This window comes from Cibotium barometz, chromosome 5 (genome assembly GCF_041138505.1).
Source record: "Cibotium barometz isolate CiBa-2024 chromosome 5, ASM4113850v1, whole genome shotgun sequence".
Classification (NCBI taxonomy): Eukaryota; Viridiplantae; Streptophyta; class Polypodiopsida; order Cyatheales; family Cibotiaceae; genus Cibotium; species Cibotium barometz.
In genome coordinates this window covers 42370306-42380357 of record NC_141050.1, presented here as the reverse complement: position 1 = coordinate 42380357, position 10052 = coordinate 42370306, and the positions used below count along the sequence as shown (strand labels likewise).

Below are 10052 nucleotides of genomic sequence, written 5' to 3'. Positions count from 1 at the left end.
ACCTGTGAAGAACAAATAAGGTTTCCACACATCTCGTGTGTATTTTCAAGCCTCCTAAAGAATAGCTTAAACCTGTGAAAAACTAGGATGCTAAGCTATAATTTTTGTATGTATCCCTATTGCCTTCTTGTGGGATGACGTCTACCACATCAAACGCATGCTATCCCTACTGCCCTCTTACAGAGCGGGGCTCTTTCTTTCTATCTTGACAGGCTGAGACCATTTTTTTCTTTTTGTTTTTCAAACTGGGGTCTAACACATGAATGTTGCCCATAAAGTAAAACATAGATTTTTTTTTAAAATTTAGATTTTAAAAGTTTGAAGAATTAAAAACTACTACGCACATATCTTTACAAGGCACCACGTCAAGCATGCAACAGGTTTAAAATGATATGCATGGACTTCAAACACCTTACAACTGGGCTATGGGCGCTTTTGTATTAGTAAGAACATGAAACACAACATGCTAATAAATATTTAGGAGTGACGCTTTTTTAAGAACCAGCACGCGGAGCGAACAGGTTAAAGTAGACGAAGTCCCAGCCGGTGGTGCAGGTTCGATCCGTACTCTCTACGGTGTTGCGCATCCTTGTAACCGGAGTTGGGTGTGTGAGTATATATAAACCGGTGTTTCTCGCCAATTTTTTTTTTAAAAAAAAAGAACCAGCACGCTAATAAATATTTAGAAGTGGCGGATGGAAAACAAACCAGACTCAGGCAAGTCCAAAAAATCAGTCTCGTCGTAGTCGCCTCACCACCAACTTCCCTCGTTTCTTGTGTGCGTGTGAGCGAGCCCCTGACAAGGCCCTGTGAACCCTAACCTGCAAACCCTTACCGTTACAAGCCATGGCGATGACTCCGGAGAAGGAGGTACCCTCTGCGGATCACTTGGTGCAGGAGCGGCGTAAGGCCCAGTTCGATGTGCAGGCCATGAAGGTCGTGTGGGCCGGTGGACCCAGAGAGCTTGATCTCTCGCAGCGTATCGCTCAGCTCGTTGCCAATGATCCTGTAAGATCTGTAACCTATGAAAACCCTAGGCTACTAATAATTGTGCAAAAAAGCATTGATAATCTCATGACCCATCATAGCCAATATATATTCATAAAAATTACGCATCAATAATCTAATCAGAATTTATATAATCCGGTTCAAATCATGTTATCAATTTTACATAGTTAGGGATTAAATTGATTTGGATAATATTCTAATGCATGAAATCATGGCAGCCACTAATCAGGATAAGTTATCTTATAGTTTTGGAAATGACTAGGATGTAAGGTCGGCAGCAATTAGGTGACAGCAACAGAAAATCATGTTGGAGCTGTCACCATGGCTCCATTGCTAGCTAAATGGCCTTACAAAGAAAGACCGTATTCTACTTTTCCAGATTGAGAGTTGTGAATCTCACATGGGTGTAGCAGGATTCGGGCTCTGGGGAGGTGCTTGATTAAGCCCACATGCAGGGGCCTGTGGATGGAAGGCCTACAAAGGCTGCTTAGGTATCCCGCATACATTCACTCCGGCTTTTAGAGAGGGAAGCTGGCTGATGGTGGGCTCAGGGACTCCACTGGCAGCACAGCCTCCCAAGAGTGTACAGATAAGGGGGGCTGATGCACAGATGCTAGGTTCAATCACACTCGCCTTGCAAAAACAAAAAAGCTGCTGGGGTAAATTGTAGAGTAAAGGCAGCCCTTGTCTCTAGGGAATCCATTCACGCCAACAGTTCAGCTGGAGCCAGCAGGCTGGGCCATTGCAAGAGCCCGCTGTCTTTCTTTGTAAAGAGCCTGAAACTGCTTGCCCTCAAGTACTGATAAAGGCAATTTTGTTGTGTTTGCTGGCTGGTTAGGTCTTTCGAAAAGATGACCGAGTACGACTAAGCCGGACTGAGCTTTTCAAGAATACCTTGAGGAAAGCAGCGCATGCATGGAATCTTATACAGACTTTGCATCTAAAAGGTATAATGTTTGCTTTATAGTACTCTCTTTTGGGATTGTTCCTACGACATTAAAACAGCGTTCTTCATTGGGTGTGTGAGTAAATAAACAAAATGGGCTAACCTTTCTATCACCCAATGTGTGGTAGATCGGTTAGCTCATGGAGTTGTTATTCAACACGTCTTGTGTTCGAATCTCACTCCTGTCGGATAGATCTTCTTAGGTCTCTTGGGAGTGTTCCTACGACATTAAAACAGCGTTCTTCACAGCATTCTTTTGAAAGAAAAATTAAGAACTTAGAGGTGGAATAATTCATTGTCTTGTTTTCCGTCATAAAGTTTTACTGCTATTACTAATTTTCCATGCTGGAGCTTATGTTCATTGACTCTTTTATCTCCATCTTGCAGAGGAAGAGGCCTCCAAATTGAGACATTTTATAGATGAACCAGCTTATACAGACCTACATTGGGTACATTATTCTAATACATACTTGAGATACTACTAGTAGATGTCCGTCTTTTGTGTGTGTGTGTGTGTGTGTGTGTGTGAGAGAGAGAGAGAGAGAGAGAGAGAGAGAGAGAGAGTTATATTAAACGTGTACAAAAGACCCAAAGGGTCTATGAGACCAAAAAGTAGTACAATGAATCATAGTTGCAGTGAAACGTGTTTCATCCCTCAGCTGAGGTATGAAACATTTCGTAAATTGAGTCATTTTATAGATGAACTAGCTTATAGACCTACATTGGGTACATTATCTTAATTCATACTTGAGATACTACCTTCTTTTGTGTGAGTGTGTGTGTGTGTGTGGGAGAGAGAGAGAGAGAGAGAGAGAGAGAGAGAGAGAGGAAAGAGTTATATTAAACGTGTACAAAAGACCCAAAGGGTTAGGAGATCAAAAAGTAGTACATTGAACCATAGTTGCAATGAAACATGTTTCATACCTCAGCTGAGGTATGAAAAACATTTTGTAACTTTCATGCGTATTTCTCATACAAAAACATTTTGTAACTATTTCATGCGTATTTCTCAGACAAGCCCTTTTAAAAAAGAAATTGAGTTTTGGGCTCTTTTCATACATAATTGAAAAAAAAAGTTTATTTAATTTTTTTGGGGAAAAAAACGTGGTGTGGAGATGGTGACGTGGTACTGACATGTGGTAGGAAAGCAGTGCAAGGTCACCTTAAGTGACTTTTAAGGTACTTTTGGACAAGAACTATATAAATGCAGCTATTCTCTTATTGTTGAGACATGTAAAAAGACATGAAAGCTCTCTAGCTCTAAGAACTTGTACTCAAGACTCCTCCAAGGAGTTTTATCTAATATAACTCGGAGGGGGGGGGGGGGGGGGGGAGTGGGGGCAAGGCTATTTCGACCCCTAGTGTGGTGTCCTCTCTCTCTCTCTCTCCCTCTCTCTCTCTCTCTCTCTCTCTCTTTTGTTTATATTCAGATTTTCTCAAGATAAGTACTTGTGCCACAACCTTGTATGAAGGCTTGTTTCAGTTTGAAATCTAGATAATGATTCATGCAACTGGTTACGGAAGTAAGCATGCAAGCTAGAGTCTGGAGCTTGGTGGAAGGCCCCAGCCCCCATACAGGTAGAGTTTGGGATCTATTCATGTTTTTAGAATAATTCATGAACATTTTGAATGTTCTCCATGTTGTCTAGCAATCAATAATGCATAGACAGTTTCTTGTTGGAGCTTGCATCCCAACCGTTATGGAATGTTTGGCAGGGGCATAAATGGTTTATAAAACACATTTTCTGAAACGCGTGGTAACCATGCAATGAATTCATGAGAATACCGAGTCATGGATAAAACTGAAAAAAAGAAACTAGCTACTTATGATGTGAACATGTGAGAATGAAAAAGGAATACACAATAGCCATGTGGCTGAAGCTTGTAATATGGTATGAGTACATGGTAGCAGTAATCCAGGAACCGTTAGTGGAGCCAAATCAATGACCTCATGGTGACTCTCCACATCCATTGCTCCTGGGGGGCATCTCCAAATCTCTGGAGCATCTCTTGGATCTGAAGTTGGCATGCAGATGGGTGCCTTTTGTTGGGCTGTGAGCGTCTAGTGCGATGTAGCTGGAGTGCTTCGTCCCAATGTGACCCCTGGGAGCTCCAAAGTCGATATGGTGTGTTGCTTGGGAGTCCTTGGGGATTGGGTCTGCTTGATGGGTGATTCTTGCCTTGTCCTTGCGCCACAATAAAGAAGCTTGTGATGAAGGCTTGGGGGGTATTGTGGACCCTATCCAAGGTCTCGGTGTCTCGACAACTCCATCAGTAAATCCCTAGGCATTACTAAACTGGGAAGTCCATGATCCTAGAGAGGAGACCAAATTTGTCCCGAGAAAGGCAATAAAGTTGCCTACAAATCTCATAGTATGCTTGGCATCTGCATACGTAGTGCTTCTTGTCTCAACTCCTTGGTGGCAGAGTGTAGATCGTGTGCTCTTGAGTGAGACCCTCGGCCGTCCCTGGTACCACGAGGGGGCGCAGGTATCTGAGAGGCTGTTCGAAGTCAGCTTGATCCCCAGTAACTGCGCTAAATGTACCAAGACGTTTCGTATGCGCAGGGTGGCGGAAGCTTACGAGCTGTTTGATCGCCTAGAAAACTAAAAACCTCAAACGATAGAACACCCGTGCTTATTGGAGAAAGCTCTCGTCTCCTCTATAAGTCTCTATATGACTCTACGCTGATCAATTACAATCGATGTGTAAATTGTCACCGAAGCATCAAAATACAGGTTGATATGCAAAAACGCAACGCGCAAAAAAAAAAAAGGTTTTGAAAAAAAAAGTTTTGGAAAAAAAAAGTGACGTGGCACTGACACGTTGCAGGATAGCAATGCAAGGCCACCTTACAAGCTTGGAATGACGCGACTAGCTTTTGGAAAGCAAAAGATTAAAAGCTTTTTAAATACTAAAAAGAGAAGAGCTTTTATTTTAAAAAAATGCTTTTTGTGCTATGAGTGAGTTTTAAAGCACTTTTCACAAGTGCTTTTGGCAAGAACTATAAATTCAACTATTCTCTCAGTGTTGAGACATGTAAAAAGACGAGAAGCTCTCTAGCTCTAAGAACTTGTACTCAAGACTCCTCCAAGGAGTTTTATCTAATATAACTCGGAGAGAGAGAGAGAGAGAGAGAGAGAGAGAGAGAGAGAGAGAGAGTCATATTAACGTCCACGGAATGCCTTGAAGGCATGTGGGACCAAAAACCAGTACCTCACAGTGATTACAATGTACTTCGGTGTGCACTTAGGCACAAGCAAAGGATTAATGAAAAGCCTAGGATGATAAACAACTATCTTTGATACAAAAAATGCCGATGGCACTTGGGGAGAGAGAGAGAGAGAGAGAGAGAGAGAGAGAGAGAGAGAGAGAGAGATCAACAACTATCATTAGCGTATGTGCATGCGATAAGTTATAACACCATATGGTTGTGTGGTGAGAGATGCCGTGATCAGCTAATGACGATACCCGCCTGGGCTAGAACTGATCTGATGGCGGAGGGAATGTCAAGTCTTTATGATGGGAGCATGTCATATCGATGAAGAATCTCGTGGATCCGTCTCTGTCGGATGGAGGGAGCTGAAGTGCAGGTATGAGTGGTGGCCTTTCATGTTGAAAAGAGGCACTGATATGGGTGGTGGACTTGGATGTTGGTACCTATGTCGCGAAGAAATCTGTGATGGTTCTCTCAGAGGTGTCAGGCCTCTCTCTGAGTGTTGTCTGACATCCATCAATACATGCCCAGGCATCACTTATTCTCATTTTGTATCACTTGTGTGAGTGGGCTGAAACCCTCCAGGAAAAGGCAGTGGAATCTCCTCCCTACCTCATAGTAGGCTGGGCAGCATATAGTGTGCCTCATCTACGCCTTAGCTCAAGAGTCAAATGGTAAAGGTGTTTGTCTATAAGGACTAGGAGGTCCTTGGTTCAACACCCCACAAGGTGCTTCCTCTGCGGCATCGCCTATGGGAATAAAAAACTGCTTATGGGCTGTAAAAAATGATAGCTATGGGAGGATCTAACTGGTTGCTCTGGTCAATAATCATGGAAAGCCAGTAGATATTGATAAACTTCTCTCTCTCTCTCTCTCTCTCTCTCTCTCTCTCAGTCCACCGCCCACACTAGCAGTCCAGTCCTCTACCCTAGATGGGTCCTCAGTGATAGAGCTCGACACCTCATTGACGTTGTTGATTAAGATTTGGCTCCTAAAACTTGAGTTCTTTGGTGAAAATATGGCCATGGTGGCTTTGGAGCCAGCGCAGGTGCACCGGCTTGCACTACGGGGAGGGTTATCACTTTGTGTACCACATGGATCAAAGAGCACTACGCCTTGATTATGGATTCCCTCCTCCTGAATTGGAACACACAGGGACATGATGCTGACAGTGCGATCTGTGCCTGATGTGTGTTGTACCTGAGAGAGTTAATCCTTTTGAAATGTCCCGCTTCATGACAATCGAAGCATCTTTCTTATGTCTGGAAAAAGATTTCTGATCTGTTTCTTTGTAATCTTTTCCTTCTGTACTAAGTTTTAAATAAGAGAACTGCCCTTCTTTTTGAGCACAAAAGCCTCATATTCCTAAGCCAAAGCAAGGGGCTTGCTCAAAAGTGGCAGGCTTGAGCTCATATATACGGCATTTGATATGGTGGAATTTGAAAGCCCTGCTCTGATTCATGCAATTGGATGCTTTTGGATTATCTTGAACTTATGCAAAATCATGAAAAAGTTTGGCAAAATTTTAACTTATTGTTTTTTCACAGGGCATGTTCATTCCTGCGATCAAAGGCCAGGCCACAGATGCACAACAGGGCAAGTGGTTACCTCTTGCATATAAGCAAGCAATCATTGGATGCTATGCCCAAACAGAGCTTGGCCATGGATCAAATGTGCAAGGGTTGGAAACTACAGCTACTTTTGAACCCTCTACCAATGAGTTTGTCCTGCATACTCCAACTTTAACAGCCACGAAAGTAAGTTTTATGCGTACAGTGCAAGTCTACTTCCCTTGATGCCTGACACACCACACATACGCACATCATTTTCTTTTCCCCTCATGATTCCTGAAAAGTTCATGTTAAGGCAATTGCTATTTGATCTTGGAAATTGGCAGTGGTGGCCAGGAGGTCTAGGGAAGGTTGCAACACATGCTATTGTTTATGCACGTCTGCTAACAGATGGGATTGACTATGGTGTCCATGGTGAGTGTTACAATTTGTAAACATTCTCTTATCAGTGCGACAAAAGTTTCCTTGGTGTGGTGTGACTTATTGGTTGTACTTTTTGCTGATTCATGTTAAACAGCTTTTATTGCACAACTTCGAAGCCTTGATGACCATCAAGCTTTACCTGGTGTGACGGTTGCTGATATTGGTGTAAAGTTTGGAAATGGAGGGTACAATACCATGGATAACGGCCTTCTCCGTTTTGATCACGTCCGAATTCCACGGGATAATATGCTTATGAGGTTTGATTCCTGGGGCCTTTAATATTATTATGTTTTGCTTCATACATGGCATTAGTCCAAAGGAAGATCTAGGACAGTTTAATGAACTTAAGTGCACGCTATTAAAGTCTGGCTTGAAGTTATTAGGAGTTATATGTAAACAACATGAATCAGGGTGAACTTTATGGGTATATAACATGTTATATTTACAGGTTGGCAACAGTGACAAAAGAAGGAAAATATGTGCAATCCAATGTGCCAAGGCAACTGGTATATGGGGCCATGGTGTATGTGCGCAAATCCATCGTTCTAGATGCTTCTAATTACCTCTCTAGGGCTGTGACCATAGCAGTGAGGTATAGTGCAGTGCGACGACAATTTGGGTCTCAAGGAGGACAACCTGAGATCCAGGTGTTGGATTACATGACACAGCAAAATCGACTTTTCCCACTGCTTGCAACAGCATATGCATATCGATTTTTGGGTGTGTGGATGGCATGGTTGTATTCAGATGTAATGGCTCGTCTCGAGAATAAAGACTTCTCAACATTGCCAGAAGTGCATGCCTGCACTGCAGGGTTAAAGTCAATAACCACATCAGTGACAGCCGTAAGTTGCTTGGTGTGAGTTATATTCATAATGTTATTTTCATCAAAAGTAAACACTTTTACACTGGTTTTTTTTTTGGGGTATCAGGATGGAATAGAGGAGTGCAGGAAACTATGTGGAGGCCATGGCTATCTATGTGCAAGTGGTCTTCCAGAAATGTATGCTGCGTATGTACCTGCTTGCACATACGAGGGTGACAATGTTATCCTATTGCTACAAGTGAGTTTTTGTTTTTGGTTTGCTTGACACAGCCTGAATACCAAAGGAACAATACTGTTGTTTTAGCATAATTTTTCATGTCTATCGGGCAGTCGGTCGTGGTTGTATATCTTTGTATGTTTGTATGCATGTATGTGTGTGTGTGTGCACACGCACACCTGCCTGCCTGCATGTAGTGTGGTGTGTGGAGGGGTGTGAATTCAACATTTCCAGTAATGAGATTTTGGACAGGTTGCAAGGTTTTTAATGAAGACTATTTCGCAACTGCGATCAGGGAAAAAGCCATCTGGTACTGCTGCCTACTTGGGTAACATGAGACTTCTCATGATAGAGAACTGCAAAGTGACCAAAAGTAAGCATTACAATGACCTATCAGAATGCTTGTGCAAATCTCCTTTTCAATATGCTTGTGCAAATCTCCTTTTCAATATGCTGGTTTAAGAATAGTTTCACCTTCCTTACATGGCTGTGTGGGCAGGCATGTGTGAGTGTGCGCACACGCATGCATGCCTTCGTTTCATAACCAATGTTAACTCACTCGTGACTGTAGGAGCTGACTGGATGGAGCCAATAGCACTCCAGCATGCTTTTGAAGCAAGGTCAGCTAGGCTTGCTGTTAATTGTGCCACTCAGATTGCAGAGGCAGTCAGTCAGGAAACAGGCAAGCTATATGCGAGACTCTGTTACGTGTGCTTATGACAACAAAATGTTCAAAAGCTCTCTTGAACCTCGTGTTTGATTGGATAACATTTACAGGATTTGCTGAATTATCTGCTGAGTTGCTCGCAGCTGCTAGGGCTCATTGTGAGCTTATTGTTGTCACAAGGTAAGAAACATAAACTAGTGATCTACCATGACAAATATGCTAGCTTTGAGAGAATACTCAACCAAGCTTCTAGCTCTTTTTGTGTGCATGTGTTATTAATCTTCCATTTTTTTCCTTTTCCCCCAGATTTATGGAGGCCTTGAGAGAAGATTTTCCAGGGAGAGGAGTGAAAAATCAGCTCCAAATTCTTTGCAAAGTTTATGCTTTATCTTTACTTACGGCTCATGCAGGGGACTTTTTATCAACCGGGTACCTATCTGGTCAACAAGTTACTCTGGCTAAAGATCAGCTAAGAGCTCTGTTTCGTGAGGTATTGTAGGTTGACCTCTTTTTTATTTTTTATTTTTGCTAATCTGTTCAATTATTTCAGAGTCCATTGACATGTTGTAAGGAGCTGCTTTTCTCCAGGTACGGCCAAATGCTGTTGCCTTGGTTGATGCTTTTGATCACACGGACCATTTTCTAGGCTCCACATTAGGCCGTTATGATGGTGATGTTTATACCAACCTTTACAAGGAAGCTTGGAAGGATCCTCTGAATGCGTCACCTGTTACCGAGGGTTACGAAGAGCTTATTCGCCCAGTCCTGAAACAGCATGCTGCACTACTGCCTCCATCTAAAATTTGAATTGTAAATTTATAGCCATGTTTTTTTGGTAAGTTATGGCCATGCAAAGAGTTTGGTGTGGGAAGATGGGTTAGAGGACTAATGGCAAGATGGAAGTTCTAATGAGAGGTGGCCTGAATGTGTAGATCTGACAGGGCAATGCATTTATGTTAGACCAAAGGGCGAGAACTCTCTGTTGTCACTTTCTTCTTAGCCTAATTTGCATGGTTGGGGTGTTTTAGCAGCACAGTGACAGTCACATCAGGCAGTCTCACTGAATGACTCAGGGTATCAGTGCTAGAAATGCTTCTTGAACAACTTCTGTCCCCCAAAGTCTTCTTTTAAATATGATTGTTTGCTCATTTGAACTTTGCACACACACCATGAGACT

At 42.6% G+C, this 10052-nt stretch overlaps 1 protein-coding gene across 3 annotated transcripts; it reads left to right on the top strand.

Moving 5' to 3' along the window:
- The first annotated feature begins 704 nt into the window (after window positions 1–704).
- Window positions 705–10023, top strand: LOC147638517 (peroxisomal acyl-coenzyme A oxidase 1-like). 3 transcript variants are annotated; one of them, XM_086798432.1, is made up of 13 exons: window positions 705–1008; window positions 1847–1955; window positions 2342–2403; window positions 6719–6928; window positions 7069–7156; window positions 7260–7422; window positions 7614–8010; window positions 8098–8229; window positions 8461–8581; window positions 8780–8890; window positions 8986–9055; window positions 9182–9365; window positions 9464–10023. In XM_086798432.1, the coding sequence occupies exons 1-13, from the start codon at window positions 847–849 to the stop codon at window positions 9680–9682; spliced, it is 2028 nt and encodes a 675-aa protein (XP_086654558.1). In that variant the 5' UTR covers window positions 705–846; the 3' UTR covers window positions 9683–10023. The 3 variants fall into 3 exon arrangements, with proteins under 3 accessions (XP_086654558.1, XP_086654561.1, XP_086654559.1); XM_086798435.1 differs by having other exon boundaries at window positions 9286–9365; window positions 9464–9841; XM_086798433.1 differs by lacking the exons at window positions 705–1008; window positions 1847–1955; window positions 2342–2403 and adding an exon at window positions 3412–3532.
- Window positions 10024–10052: the final 29 nt, after the last annotated feature.

Bases quoted from the DNA above. Each gene is read 5' to 3' on its own strand.
- LOC147638517 (XM_086798432.1), top strand. From the start codon at position 847: ATGGCGATGACTCCGGAGAAGGAGGTACCCTCTGCGGATCACTTGGTG. The intron at 7,423-7,613 runs GTTTGATTCCTG...TTATATTTACAG, and splicing joins CGGGATAATATGCTTATGAG to GTTGGCAACAGTGACAAAAG. The intron at 8,230-8,460 runs GTGAGTTTTTGT...GATTTTGGACAG, and splicing joins ATGTTATCCTATTGCTACAA to GTTGCAAGGTTTTTAATGAA.